This window comes from Vigna angularis, chromosome 8, assembly GCF_016808095.1.
Source record: "Vigna angularis cultivar LongXiaoDou No.4 chromosome 8, ASM1680809v1, whole genome shotgun sequence".
Lineage (NCBI taxonomy): Eukaryota > Viridiplantae > Streptophyta > Magnoliopsida > Fabales > Fabaceae > Vigna > Vigna angularis.
The window spans coordinates 2022238-2037489 of NC_068977.1; the positions used below are offsets into that span (position 1 = coordinate 2022238).

The window sequence follows — 15252 nt, forward strand, 5'->3', positions numbered from 1 at the left end:
TTTGTACTCCATGGACTGGACTCAAAGGTAAATAAACATACTGATCAATATTTATGACAACCACTCTCAGTGTTCACACGGAACTTCTGCTAAAGATGTGGACAATTCCACCGTCTGAGGTCACTTTCAAAAAAAACATAAACTAATAATTGGAAATAAATCTCACATATAACTTGTAAATTAAAAATACCATCAAATTAATTTAGAGTATATGTGTAAATATAAATTTTAGCTTATAGGTTAAGTTATAAATTAAAAGTCTGTTTCTTAAGAGTTATAGATTAAAATCCATTTTAATTAAATTTATGTTTATTGGATATATCATTTCAATTATTGAATTATCATCTTAAATAATATTATTTAATATGTAAACAATTTTAGTTTAAGTATGAGTTTGAATGTAGTAAATAGTGTTATTTAATATGTATCAAGAAATTCGGTTTTAGTATGAGTTTGAATGTAGAAAAAGTGTGTTGAGGAAAGTAATGTGTATAATGAATGTTGTTTCGGTTACTTTTGTCTGGGATCGGTCGTCCTTCGTTGCTATACTCCGATCGACCAACTCTTCAAGTAATCATTCCCGATTTGTGGTTGGCCTGCAGAAGACACTCCGACGCTCAAGTCAGATATGTTTCATAAAGAGGTCTATATTTTATTAGGATAGAAGAAGAGTTTGTGGCAGTGAAGTCCATTGATTAGTTATAAGTGCAGTATAATTTTAGGGAATCAAAACCAATAATCAATAATTAATACCGTATATTTGTAGAGCGTAAGGTAATCTGACCTATTAATACCTGATAATTGCCCATGAATGACCATTAACTCCGATCGGTATATTTCATATAGTACATAAGCCCCCCAAGTCCGAACAAGCTCTTTATTAAAAGAGGTGCGTAGGGATTATTATGAGCTTTAAAAGAGGTCACTCACGTTGTATTTAGGGAGTCTATCTTCGATGTTTTAAGTCTTCATTGCTCTATGTACCGAGCGACGAATTCTAGGAGTTCTCTTTGGATCTGTTCCTTAGACTGAACAGAAAATGCTAAGAGTTCTCTTTGAAACTTTTTCCTTTGCAAGAAATTTTCAATCCAAAAAATATGCTTTTAAATAAAGTAAACGCTTCAATATTTATTTTTATAATGAAAAGGCATTGGAACCTGACAAAGCTGAACCTGTTGAATAGTTGACTAATGAGAGTTCTTTTTCGAACTTCCTACGTTGAGCGGGAATTTCTGAAGCCATTTTTCTGACTTCCCCCGAGCGGCTTGAGGCAGGAGTCATTTTCCTGACTTCCTGCGTTGAGCGGAGATTTCTTAAGCCATTTTCTGACTTCCCCCGAGCTGTCCTGAGGTAGAAGTCATTTTTCTGACTTCCTGCGTTGAGCGGGGATTTCTGAAGCCATTTTTCTGACTTCCCCCGAGGAGAGGCAAGAGTCATTTTTCTGACTTGCTGCGTTGAGCGGAGATTTCTGAAGCCATTTTTCTGACTTCCCCCGAGCGGTTTTGAGGTAAGAGTCGTTTTTCTGACTTCCTGCGTTGAGCGGGGATTTCTGAAGTCATTTTTCTGACTTCCCCTCGAGCGGTCCTGAGACAAGAGTCATTTTTTTTGTTTCCTACGTTGAGCGGGATTTCTGAAGCCATTTTTCTGATTTCCCCTGAGCGGCATGAGGTATGAGTCATTTGTCTGAGTTCTTGCGTTGAGCAGGGATTTCTGAAGCCATTTTTCTGACTTCCCCCAAGCGGTCCTGAGGCAGGAGTCATTTTTCTGACTTCCTGCGTTGAGTGGGGATTTCTGAAGCCATTTTTCTGACTTCCCCCGAGCAGTCCTGAGGCAGGAGTCATTTTTCTGGCTTCCTGCGTTGAGCGGGATTTCTGAAGCCATTTTTCTGACTTTCCCCGAGCGGCATGAGGCAGGAGTCATTTGTCTGACTTCCTGCGTTGAGCAGGAATTTCTGAAGCCATTTTTCTGACTTCCCCCGAGCGGTCGTGAGGCAGGAGTCATTTTTCTGACTTCCTGCGTTGAGCGGGGATTTCTGAAGCCATTTTTCTGACTTCCCCTCGAGCGGTCTTGAGGCAGGAGTCATTTTTCTGACTTCCTGCGTTGAGCGGAGATTTCTAAAGCCATTTTTCGGCCATTATAACATAACCAAGTTGAGGTCTGAACCTTCCTGCACATAATATTTTATAATTTAAAATTAAGAGTCGTTAGAACCTTACAAGGTTGAACGCAACTCTGAACCATCATGTGCATAATATTTATAATTTAAGAGTTGGTAGAACCTAACAAGGTTGAACACAACTATGTACCTTCCTGTGCTGGATATTTTATAATTTAAAATTAAGAGTTGGTAGAACCTGACAAGGTTGAACGCAACTCTGAACCATCCTGTGCATAATAATATTTTATAATTTAAAATTAAGAACCTGACAAGGTTGAATGCAGTCTGTACCTTCCTGTGCAGGATATTTTATAATTTAAAATTAAGAGTTGGTAGAACCTGAGAAGGTTGAACGCACCTCTGAACCATCCTGTGCATAATATTTTATAATTTAAAAATTTAAAATTAAGAGTTGGTAGAACCTGACAAGGTTGAACGCAACTCTATACCTTCTTGTGCAGGATATTTTATAATTTAAAATTAAGAGTTGGTAGAATCTGACAAGGTTGAACGCAACTTTGTACCATCGTGTGCATAATATTTTAAATTATAATGAAACTGGAGCCTGTCAAGGTTGGATGGAGGGCTGAACATTCTTGAAAGTTCTCAAAACAAAAGTCATGCCTTTAGGAATTATTACGGAATTTTTTACTCTTGTTGCAAAACCTGGTGTTGATCCGAATAGCGATGTCGAGACCGAGCGCGCGTCTGGTTCTTTGTGGCTTCATGGGGATGCCGCTCGGTCCCACGGTGGGTGCCAAAATGTTTCGGTTACATTTGTCTGGCGTCGGTCGTCCTTCGTTGCTATGCTCCGATCGACCAACTCTTCAAGTAATCCTTCCCGATTGGTGGTTGGCCTGCATAAGACACTCTGACGTTCAAGTCAGATATGTTTCATAAAGAGGTCTATATTTTATTAGGATAGAAGAAGATGATTGTACCTGACATCAGTTGTATTATTTATAGAGTTTGTGGTAGTCAAGTCCATTGATTAGTTATAAGTGTAATATAATTTTAGAGAATCAAACCCAATAATCAATAATTAATACCGTATATTTGTAGAGCGTATGGTAATCTGATCTATTAATACTTGATAATTGTCCATGAATAACCATTAACTCCGATTGGTATATTTCATATAGTAAAAAAATGTTAATTTTGAAAGATAAATTTTGGTAGTCCTATATTTGTAAGTGATTGTTTCTTGTAGGAGAGAATTCGTGTGTAAGAAAGGAGGAAAAAGTTGGCATGCCAATTATTGGAATTTCGTGTTTAGTACACAACTTTTTCACTGATAGAATTCAGAAGTTCGTGGTTTCTTCTTGGGCAGTGGAAGATTCGTTAAATGATGAATGAAGAGTCCTAAAAAATGAAATAAGATTTGGTATGTATGTGATGTATGAAATAAAACTGAAATTCTGTTTGCATTGTCTTTAGACTAAACGAATTTTACTACTAAAAGTTTACTTCTACCCTTTAACGTAAAAGAAACTCGATACTACAAGTTAATATGTTAGGGGGTTTTAATTTCATATTATTAAGATTAATTTTATGAATAAAAAGTTCAATGTTATACTCTTTCTTTCACTTTCATTTTTACATTTGATTTGGACAAATTTAAATAATACTAACAAATATGAGTTTATTTATCCTACTATAGTAAGTTAACTTGTAAAATCTATAAAGTATAATTATGTAACCTCTTGGTGTAATTATGGCTTGAATCAATTGTCACATTGCGTTGTAAGGAAAATACCTACATTTTGCTATGATGTGCTCGAATTAACAATGGCTTCATCACAAGTAAGGAAAATTCAAACAGAAAACCTCTTTCTGGGATAACATTCTTAAACTCTTCACTCACCCATGTTTCAACGTTCGAGGAACGTAATCACATCAACCACAGATTCTGTCACAAAATGTTGCCATTATCAAACCCCGTTTCAAACTTCTACACAATCTACCTATTGACGTTTCAACACTACTTTTACAGATTTCAAACTACATTAAGGAATTCCAACATACGAAATGAAGAACGACTTTTCTTTTTTACTTTCGATTTTTTTTTTAACTTTTCCAACTTTAATCTCAGCATCCACAAAGTTAATCTTAGAAGTTTTATTACTGATTCGTTTTATTGTTACGAACCATTTTTAATTATTTTTATAGGCTTATAACTTGAATCGAATTTTTCACAAATATCTATAACAAGTATTGTTTTATTAATATAGATTTAAAAAGATATACATTAAATAAAAAAAAGTTATACAGACATTCTCTTCTAGCTTTCTTGCTTTGCTTTTTTTTTTACTCTTATTTCCAAGCTTAACCTGGACAATCTTCATGTCCAAATTGAGAGAGGAGTGATAAAAATATTATATATATATATATATATATATATATATATATATATATATATATATATATATATATATATATATATATAAATTTAAAAATGTATATAACAGTTTTAAACTAATTTAGAAGTTGTTCTTGCATTAAGCACCAAGGATACACCAATACTTATTGTGTGTGGTTAGTTACTCTTGTCAATGTTTATTCTTCTTTTCCAAGAAGGTTTTCTCCTTTGTCTTTTGGTTTTGTTAGATTGGTAAGTTACCTTTTAAAGACACTCAAACGCTACCGTTAGTATCGTCATATGTAGAGTTCAATAAATATAGTAGATTAAAAAATCGTTAATGTCTTATCTTTAGTCGTACTAGGACATCTGAAAGTTCTTTGACCCAATTCCCTTTAACATTTCCTAGCCTTCATTTTATTTTTGTGGTCATCACCTTGTTGGCTATCTCGACTCAGATGTTTGTCTGAAAATGTTCTACCGAGCTAGTAACATGTTTTATGTCTAGATATTCATAAAATTCTTTTAACCTTTTGTCTGTAAAATACTGACCGTTGACAATAATTATCATCTATGGTAGATCGACCAAATAGACATATCAAGTGTTTCCATACGAACATTTGTACTTGCTTGGATATGATCATCACCAATACCTTTATTTCCATCCACTTTGTAAAATAATTTATTGCTATTAATATGAACTTTTTCTATGTTGGTGCGGGAGGGAAAAGACCTATGATGTCCATTCCCATTGTGCGGAAGGTTATGGCGATATGAGTTGATGTAGTTGGTTAGCCGTTGATATGTTTCATTGACGTGCGTTTGGCGCTGCTTACACCTTTTTGACGTACTCAGTGGTGTTTGCTTTTGAGGGTGAGCCAATAGAAAGGTAGTCATTTGAAACACATATGTATCATTTGACGTGGTGTTCATCTTTGAGTTAAAAGCTTAGAAGGATAATATACAAACATTTTTCAAACCAAATTTGTTTGAAATCTAACCATTCATTTGGTGGGTGATACATTAAGATGATAGAAGGTTAACTAGTGTTACTTTTTAAACAACATCTTATAGTAATTTACAATATATCGAACTAAAAAAAATAAGAAAAGTGTAAAAAGTGAAAGTAAAAATCAGTTTTTATTGAAATTTGCAACTCTGATAGTGAAAAAAATTGGATATTGTTGAGACAACACTCTTATTGGTTGTGAGAATGGTCATGTTGTTTTCCCTTTGTCCTAAGTATGTCACTAAAATGTCCAAGCATGATGCGCCTTAATCTAGTGTCCTCTACTTGTGGTTGTGGTGTTGTGGCAGCCTTGGGGAAGACAACTTTCTCTTCTGTGCTGTCTCTCTTTCCAAGCAAGCCACCATCACCAAAGAAATTGCTCACCGATGATGGAAGCCCAAGATGAGAACCCATTGACTTACTTGCACCTCCAAAACTTTCCCCAGTTCTTTCTTTCATAATAATTTCAAGGGCTTCTTTGTGAGCTGGATCTAGTGCATCCAAATCTTTCAAAAGGTTTTGTGTTGCAGGAAGGAGAAACTCTCGCACACTACTTGCAGAAAGATCTGTAATATAAACTCAGAATTAAACATAAAAAATACTTTCTAGATGATAAGAAAGAAATGTGATAGGATGGATCCCAAGTATTATTTATGAGAAAAATGTTACACTCATAATTTGCAGCATTCACTTTTAAAAGAAATTATACTTAAAAGGGTTAATTATGTTTTTATCTCTAAGAGTTATGTGTTTGAGCAAACCTGTAGCATCTAGAGCACGAATTGCCTCACAAAATGCATTGGCTCTTTCTCGCCGGCGTGTCAAATCACTTGAAGCAGTACCGGGCACGGCTGTAAGTTGAGAAATCTTAGATACAAGATGTACATAAAGGTTAAGAAACAAACGACAAAGTTTAAGAACAGAAAACGCAAATGACAACAAACTAGGTGCATTTTTGAACATTAAGGATATAATCTCTAAGTTGTTCTGTTGTATTTGGTACTGCAACGACCAACGCACGAATGACAGAAATAGTAACTTCATGGGATCCATCTTCGAGAAAAGCACCCATTTGAACACGTATCTTGTCAACTATCTACAAGATATATATCATTCTTGGTCAAGAATTTGAAATGTATAGCAGCACCAACTTTTAGCTATAAAACCAACATTATGTACTGAACATATACCGTGTCGTTTTTAAAGCGTTGAGCCACAACACCAAATGCTTCAATGCTTGCACACTTAACATCAAGGTTTTGGTCAGATCCAAGTGTAACTAGGGCAGGCAAAGCATGAGTTGAAGCAATTTTTGCATCAATATATGGCACCTAATGTTCAAGAACTGTCAATTTTGGTGTTTATGAGATTTAAATGTAAGAAACTGAAAAAGAAAAACAATAAGCTTACAATAGCTTTTAGAAGCTTGGCGACAGTGATTTTCATGTTGACGTTAGAGCTAGCAACCATTTCCCAAACTATAGTAAATATCATACCATGATTTTCTTCAAATATGCTGCATTATAAGAAAGCTGATGACTCAAATACTCTACCGATTTTGAAATTATAAATACAAGAAAATTGTGCTATCTACAAACCTAATGAAGCGAATGGCATTGATAATCTCAGGAGTGTGCTTTGTTGGTTGATTCTCCTCTGAATTGTCTTCTACAAGCAACTTTCTTGAGTAATCTTCCAGTTGATTACGTTTTCCGGGAGCACTCAAAATACCGGCCAACACAAGTGGTAGGACACACAATGTCGAGAGCTTCTCCGCAACAATAGATCTTGGTCTCAAACCTGGAAGTGAACAATCAAAACAAACCTTTTACGCAAAATTTCACAAAATAGTTGAAGAATCATTACCATTGATTCTTGATTTTATGGTACTAGGAAAAAATATCAAATCAGCATCATCTCCTAGTGCTGTTAAAAATACAGGTAGCATGATGCATGTCACATAGGAATCCCCAAACCTTTGAGAAACAGTTAACAAAAACTGCAATTAAATAATTTAGATCAGAAATGACTCAATTACTTATGCTACAAAACATACAAAAAAGTAAAAGAAAAGGGAAATTACGAACGAGTTACCTTCGAAATTCGGCTCCTTAAGTTATCTTCTTTCCATGGTAGCAAGCACGACAGTTGTATCAGTTTGGGAAAGCACTCAAGATGCATCCATTCAAATGCATCCCATTCAGCATTCCCCCTAGCAAAAGTGGAAATCATTCAAGGTTAAACACCATTTTGGTACTGCATTCGAGTATATAGTTTATGTTTTTACATATATATGCATGACTACAATGCATATTCAACACAACGAGACAAGCATATAACTTCAATGAGTTTCTCTTCCAAACATGTAACTTCAATGAGTTTCTCTTGTATAGTTCATATTACTGATGGTATTATTTTAAAGTGAACATTTCATGTGAAGCTTACCTTGAATACAATTTAAGCAATGTGGTAGAAAACACAACTTGAGTAGATTCTACTTCGGACAAGAAAGGACATGTCTCAATTGCTTTTTCATACACGAAAGGAGTCAATTCCTCAAGCATTCTCAATAGAACATCTATATTCCAACGCTCTATTTCACCCAATGCATGTAGATGTGACTCTATACACCCTTCCATTACAGAAAGAGGTGGACAATGCTGTAATGCAGATGAGAAATTCAACTCAGAAATAATTTCCAACAAGGATTAAGTTCTCAGTGACGAGGGACAGCTAAATGCAAATGGGAAAACAAAGACCTGAGCAGAACTCAAAATATGTGAGAATAAAACTCTCAAAACATGGTCTAATTTGTTTCCCCACTTTACAACTGCAATAACCAATTCCTTCAGAGTAGTTTCGACCACCACTCCCGATCGATCACCCATCAATTGGAACATCAACTCCTCCACCTAACAACAAATAAAACAAAGCATGTATCTCTGTTCTTTTAATTTAAGTTGTCACATTATGTATGATAAGGGTAAAAGGCTCCATTTCCTATAGTACCATGATACACTTTTACATTTGACACACTTTTACATTTGACACATAGTAGAAGATAAAATAGTTATAAAAATGTAAATTTTTGTATTTTTTTGCAAGAAAGAAAAGAGTAAAAAGTAAATAAGGATAATATCAAATGAATATAAAAGATTTAAGCGTGTCAAAGAATCATTTTTCTTTCCTATACAGTCCCGTCAACCTGTTGCAGAGCTTACATTGCAGGCAATTCTTTAAAAAGTCAGAAATCTTCTCCATGAATGCCTCGAAGCATATATAGTGAGGCTGACCTGGAAATATTTATCCATGCCTTGAAAAAGTGGAAGCAGCATAGCCAAATTGTGAGCTGCAGCCTCTCGAACAATAATGGCACCATCTTCTATTAGTTGTTGCACAATAGACAAAATAAGGGAATCCCGAATCTCAGGCCGCACAAATTCTGCAAGCTCGCCACATGATTGAGCAACAAGCAGTCTACGTTCCTCGTACGTGTGATTTATCTAAAACCCACAATAGAAAAAAAAAACCCTGAAAATCTAGTTTCTAGGTTAGAATGACAAATAAAGGTGAAAAATTATGGGTAGAACATACTTGTTCCCAACACTGAGGAAGCAATTCTGTTTCTGTTCTCATCTCTCCAACATTCTTTGCAAGGCTGACACATGCCTGAAATTTTGAAAGTTGCATTCAACCAAAATCTTTAAACTAACATAAGCAAACCAAATATAACGTACATCCATTATTATTCGTCTTTGTTGTTCATCAGGGCGCTTGATTAAGTTGAATAATGTATGGGTCAAAGAATCCCGAGTCCTGCTATCTGGGTGGTGCTCAATTGCACACATCATTAATGGAAGAAGTTCCTGCAACCAAACAGCATTAATGCAACATATGTTGAAGATCGTGTAAGTGTAAATAAAGAAAAGTGAGTAGCCACCTCACGATGATTGATCAATACATAAGGAACAATTTTAGGCAAAGCATCTGCAAGTATCTGAATGGTTCTTAATCCCTGTCAAAGAAAAAACATTTGTAAGAAACATAAACAAAGAGAAATTAAATACTTTCAATTTGAAATCTCATCAGCTTAACTTTACTGAATCATTAATCCCCTTCATGTGTATGCTAAAGAATAAAGGTGTAATGGACTTGCCATCTTCTCTGATATTGCTTCATCATTTGCATTGTCTGTTTTTGCATTTATCTTGTTATCCTCTTCTTGCTTGCTAACATTTTGTTCAGGGATATTTTCAATATTTTCAAAAGCACTATTTGCATTTGCAGGATTGAACAATGCATATGGTTCATCTTCGTGTTTATCAGTATATTTGCTCATAGTTCGAGAAGTTGTTGATTGAGCATCTTCATTGCGTATGATATCCAGTGCTGCATCAATAGGGTAAGAAATTGCACCTTGGTCCTCATGAATCTCTATTTCTGTGTCTTCTATATGTAAAGTTTCATTTTCATAGCCAACAAATTTTCCATGTTCAGGAATTCCTCTGTTTTGTTCCTTTAACCATTCAACTTCCATTTGCAACTTGTTAATTTCTTCCTTGTAATTATCTGAAGACGCAAGTTGAAATTTGTCAACATCACCAACAACCACATGATTTCCTGAACCAGATCGTTCGATATTCATTTTCAGCTTACTGATCTCAATTCTGCTAGCATGAAGATCTTTTCTTTGATTCTCCAAGGACTGCTTTAAAACTTGCACCTAAAAGTTAATATTAGTTTTCACGATATAAAAAACAAGTGAGTATTGTTGGACAATATCTCATACAAGTAAGCAAAAACTACCATGTTCTCTTTGTCTTTAAGATCTTTGTGCAATGCCTCCAAGGATTTTGTTAAGTCTGTAATCTGACCATATGCCATATCTTTATCCTTCAACAAGCTTTCATTTTCTTGTTTCAACCTCTCATTTGCTATCAACAGTGTGTTACTTTCTTGACCTTGGGTAATGTTTTCCTGGATATTTACATGTGTAAGATTTAACATGAGACCATGAAAAATATCATATTTTAAGAATCATAAATATTAATATTTTATTTAAAATTTTTATTTATACTCACTTTTATTAATTAAATATAATATTTTATTGTTAGAAAGGTTGTAAAGTAGAGGTAAAAGAAAAAAAAGGTAGGTGTCAAATGATAATCCCTTCAACATAAACAATAATGAGTTTTATAAACAATATTATTGGACTCATTCAATTTTCACACTTAGAGAAAATGTTGTCAAAAGTATATTATTGGACCAATCAGGTAATCACACGTTAAAATGTTGTCAAAAGTACATTATTCTTTTCTAATATCCATTCAAAATTACTGAAGTTAATAAGTTATTTAAAATAATAAAGAAGTTTTCTTTATTAAAAACAAATGAAACTTTTAAATTGAAAAGTAATGGTAAGATTAAGAAGCTAAGTGAACATGTGAGAACAAATCAAATAACAAACAATGGGTTTAGCCATTAATCTACAGTTTAGATAGTGTTTTAAGAAACTTGCCTACACCATGAGTTAAATAATCACCTCAGCAACCACTGGAGTTGATGAAAGATAATGGTAATAGTAATGACGCAAGGCGTGTGGTCCTGATGCATTTGTGTTATTCCAGTTCTCCAAGTTCTGGTCTTTAACCTACAGGAGGAGTCAGAGTTTAACTTAATTGTCTTGCGTTGCAAATTAAACATTTTTACACTTTAATTAAATAATATTACAATGATTTGTTTTTTCATGCAAGAATTTTTCTTACTAATCTCATTGCATGGTTTAAAAGGGAAAAAGAGAGTGAAAAATGTTGAAAGAAGGACCTTTTGTAAAAGTGTCAGCCAGCTAATTAGATGATGACAGACATCAGCCCACTTTGTAATTTCGCAGAAACAAGATGACATCAACGTCTAACTGTTTTTGTTTCGCTGATGAAACACTGAATTGGTTGTGACAATATATGACAACCCTTTTGGAACAAGAACTTATTCAAATGTGTAAATAAAAAATTCATCTACTGTAACTCTCAAAGATTGTGTTTTTAAGCCGGTAAAATAATGAATGAAAGCATAAAATTTGTTCTTTAAGGTTTTGTATGGAATGGGTTGAAGTGAAAAAATGATTAGAGGTGAAAGAAGAAGAAGAATGAATAGAGTTGGTGAGGGTGGAACCTCTTCGTAGAATGTCATTGCAGTGAGACGGTAGCCAGCAAAAAGCAAATATTCCTTCACAGCACAGTTAAGATCTCGACGCTCAGTGTCGGTGAGAGGTCCCATGGCGTTTCCATTCGGTTCCCGATTCTGTCCCTCCCAAGCATCTCCGTTTGACTGGGGAGCTGCGGGGAGAAACGCAAGAGTGAGTGAGTGATTGAAGAGACAGGAAAATGCAGAGTGTGATGGAAGAGGGAAGGAGAACCGTATAGCTGATTGAGGCGTTGGGTGTGGGAGTGCAGTTGAGATTTGAGTTTGGCAATGTCTTCGTTGGCCAAACGGAGTTCGTAATCGGTGATGGCCAGCTTGTGTTCGGATTGGTTTTTGAGGTGGAGGAGGGTTTGGGGATCGGCGGTGGGGAGGGAGTTGAGGCGGGAGATGTCGTTGGGAGGGAAGCGGGAGGGGTCGGCGAAGTAGTTCTGGAGGCGAATGGCCTGGTCGTGGCGGCCATCGTCGAGTAGCTCGTGGAGGAGCTCGAAGGCGGTGAGGAGGTAGTTCTCTTCCAGGAGAAAGTTCACGACGCAGTTGAACAGCGACGAACGCTCCACCTCCATCATTCTCTCACACCCTTCTCTCCATTCCCATACTTTTATTTCTTTCAACTGGATTTCCATGCTTTTCGCTTCTTCTCCCTCTCTTTTACACCATCCGTCCACCATTTTTCTATTTTTGATTTTCATGCAACTCCTCACCATCCAATCATCTCAACTTTCTCAATCAAACACTTCCATCTTTATCCCAATTCTTCTAAATAATCTCTCATAATTAATATTCTCTTTTATCAAGAAAAAAAAAACAGTGGCTCACATGATTTCCGTCTTTGCAATATGCGAAACGAAGCAGACAAAGAATGAAAGTGATATTTTAATTGATTGGTCTAATGGAATAAAATAAATCTGAGAACAACTTAACGATATATTTTGATGAAGAGGAGGAATAACAGTGGTACTGTCCAATGGCAACCAGTCATGTGGACCTCCACCCTCTTTTTGTACGTTTTCAACCCTCTGAGCTTATTTACAATTCTCAGCCACAAAACTTCTCTCTCTTGACATGTTTCGTTTCTGAGCTAACACTTCTCAAACAACACACTCGTTTCAGGTATGGCATTTCAAGCCTTTCTGCTGTTTTTTTGTGTATCACTGCTTATTTTGTGGTTTGGCTAGTAAGCTGTGTGTATTTTGTGTTACCCTTTTGAAAAAAAAGCTATGTTTATGAAACAAACGAGAAGTGAATACTTATGAATTAAGCCTTCATTTCCATGTGAGTACACCATAGCAAAAACTGATAATTTTTTTGTTGTGGTTCCAAACTGGAATAGGATATATGCATATGGATGGCTCCAGCTCAAAGCCTGGTGGTAACTCAACGAGAGTTGGTTTGGTTAAAACTGCTGTTAACATGTATGGTAACAGGATTGCAGATGTTAATGGTCCTTTGCTGAGAGAGGAATTCTCCACGGTATGTCCTCATTAATTTTCATCTACCTGCAGTTTATGACATTCGTTCTACTAGAATTTTTTGTGCCTTTTTTTTCTCAACAAGGTAATCTAAATCGAGATTTATTTATTTATTTATTTGAGACTAAATTTTTTGTGAGATACTATTTACCATCGTGAAAGAAAATCTATGTATTATCCTTTTAGAGCATTTGATGACAGCATTGTTTTATCAAATATTTATCAGAAGAACTCTTCAAAAGCAAAAGAACTCCACAGAGCAAGAAGGGATATTGTCCTGTACAAAGAGAGCAAACAGGCTGCAGAATCTGCGAAAGCTGAAGCAGAAACCAAGCTTTCTAATGCTAAAAGGACGGTGAAAGATCTTTTCTTCATGATCGGGGAATCCAGCTACAGGGCAAAAGCGCAAACGAGAGATATGGCATCACTAAAGAAGTATAGGAAGCCAAGCAAGAATGTTGGTGATAATGAGCATTCACGAGTGATGAGAGAATTGGAACATGCTAAACGGGAATTGTTTCAACTTAAGCTGGACGTGGCTTCTGTTCTGGAAGAGAAACTTCGAGCAGAGAAGGAAATCGAAGCATCGAGATCCAACGTGCTGTCATGCTCAAGAGTTGCACAAAAACTGATGATGGAGATTGAAGCAGCCAACGAAGAACAGGTGGTTGTTGAATTGGCCCGGATGGACGCTTTGAAAGAATTGAGACACATGGAAGCTCTGGAAAATGCAAGGAACAAGTTGAAAGAGGCCATCAAGGAAATAGGCGAGTCAGAAGAGCTTGAAAGGAAATTGGCCACAGCAATGTATGAGATTGATATCTTGAAGAATGAACTGAAGTTGGTGAATAAAAGGGTTGAAAGAGGTGAAACAGGAGACGTTGGTGTGTTGGAGACTATAAAAGAAGAAATAAAGGCTGCAAAGAAAGATTTAGCTTCGATTAGAGATCAAGGTTTTAAGTTTATGGCGTCCATGGATGTTATAAGAAATAAGCTGAAGCAAGTCAATGCAGAAGCGGTTCATTTGAAGAACACGGAATCAAAAAAAGGTACAAAAGTGAGAAACGTCAGTTACAAGCTTTTGAGAGCAAAGTCTAAGCTAGAAGCCATGACTGCTGCTGAGGAAAAGGCTGAGTCAGTAGCCATGAACTTGTCACAAACTCTTGATGAGCTCAGGTCCAAAACAGAAGCAGCAAAGAAGGAAAAAGAGGTTATAAAAGAAGAGGTTACGGCCACCAAAGAAGAGATAAAAAAGGCTTTGTTGGAGATAAACGAGGGAGAGGAAAGGTTGCAAGGTGCCATGCAAGAGCTGGAAAGAGTGAAATCATCAGAAGCTTTAGCCTTAGAGAAGCTGAAGATTCTGAGCGAGAACGCCATGAGAGAGAGAAGCTTAACAAATCCTAGTACCTTGATTATGATCTCAAAGTTTGAATACGATTATCTGAGCAACCATGCAGCGGAGGCAAAAGAAATTGCTGACAAGAAAGTTGAAGCGGCGAAGGCGTGGATTGAAGCTGTGAAGGCCAATGAGAAGGAGATAGTGATGAAAACAAAGATGGCTGAGAGAAAACTGGAAGAGAAGATGGTTCCAAAGAGAGTTAACAATGAAGAGTTTGAGAATTGGTCAAAAAAAAGAGAAAAATATCCATCAAAGGAGTTGCAGCGTGCCATGTCAAGAAAGAGCAAGAAATCTGAAGGAAGCTCCACACCTTCTAGGGTTCATAAGTTACAGAAGGGAGCTTCACCAGGATCTCGTCCTCTCAGTCCTTTCATTGTTAAGAAGAAAAAGAAGGTCGTACCAAATTGGACCAAGATTTTTAGAGGGAAGAAAGAAAAGCATTAGCACACTTGTATAACTGTATTTCGACAAACTGATGTAACTGTATAAAAAACCAAACAACCTCGTGTATCAGTGAATCTAATTTTCTGTTAATGTAGATCTTTCTCCTACCCAAAATTATAAATTATATATTAATTAATATTTAAATGACTATATTAATCAGAAATTTGAAGTTTGGCAATTTTCTTTTTCGTTAAATTGAGTTATTTGGATGAA

General features: G+C 35.9%; 2 protein-coding genes across 2 annotated transcripts; one reads left to right on the top strand and one right to left on the bottom strand.

Annotated features, from left to right (window-relative positions):
* Positions 1-5638: 5638 nt before the first annotated feature.
* Positions 5639-12566, bottom strand: LOC108319049 (uncharacterized). Its single transcript, XM_017550062.2, has 19 exons — positions 11942-12566; positions 11698-11861; positions 11069-11176; positions 10333-10503; positions 9683-10249; positions 9467-9541; positions 9264-9392; positions 9121-9195; positions 8820-9029; positions 8286-8438; positions 7972-8186; positions 7621-7738; positions 7393-7525; positions 7125-7326; positions 6937-7042; positions 6717-6857; positions 6499-6622; positions 6288-6407; positions 5639-6092 (listed from the first exon to the last, which is right to left on the bottom strand). Exons 1-19 carry the CDS (start codon positions 12429-12431, stop codon positions 5716-5718), a joined length of 3678 nt encoding a protein of 1225 aa, XP_017405551.1. The 5' UTR covers positions 12432-12566; the 3' UTR covers positions 5639-5715.
* A 32-nt stretch (positions 12567-12598) lies between these two features.
* On the top strand, positions 12599-15187 carry LOC108319050 (protein PLASTID MOVEMENT IMPAIRED 2-like). The gene is made up of 3 exons (XM_017550063.2): positions 12599-12837; positions 13058-13197; positions 13423-15187. Exons 2-3 carry the CDS (start codon positions 13063-13065, stop codon positions 15037-15039), a joined length of 1752 nt encoding a protein of 583 aa, XP_017405552.2. The 5' UTR covers positions 12599-12837; positions 13058-13062; the 3' UTR covers positions 15040-15187.
* The last annotated feature ends 65 nt before the right edge of the window (positions 15188-15252 follow it).

Excerpts from the sequence above, each read along its gene's own strand:
- LOC108319049 (XM_017550062.2), bottom strand. The coding sequence starts at position 12,431 with ATGGTGAGGAGTTGCATGAAAATCAAAAATAGAAAAATGGTGGACGGA. Across the intron at positions 9,196-9,263 it reads AAAGACGAATAATAATGGAT|GCATGTGTCAGCCTTGCAAA; the intron begins GTACGTTATATT and ends TCAAAATTTCAG. Across the intron at positions 7,327-7,392 it reads CATAAAATCAAGAATCAATG|GTTTGAGACCAAGATCTATT; the intron begins GTAATGATTCTT and ends GTTCACTTCCAG.
- LOC108319050 (XM_017550063.2), top strand. The coding sequence starts at position 13,063 with ATGCATATGGATGGCTCCAGCTCAAAGCCTGGTGGTAACTCAACGAGA. Across the intron at positions 13,198-13,422 it reads TGAGAGAGGAATTCTCCACG|AAGAACTCTTCAAAAGCAAA; the intron begins GTATGTCCTCAT and ends AATATTTATCAG.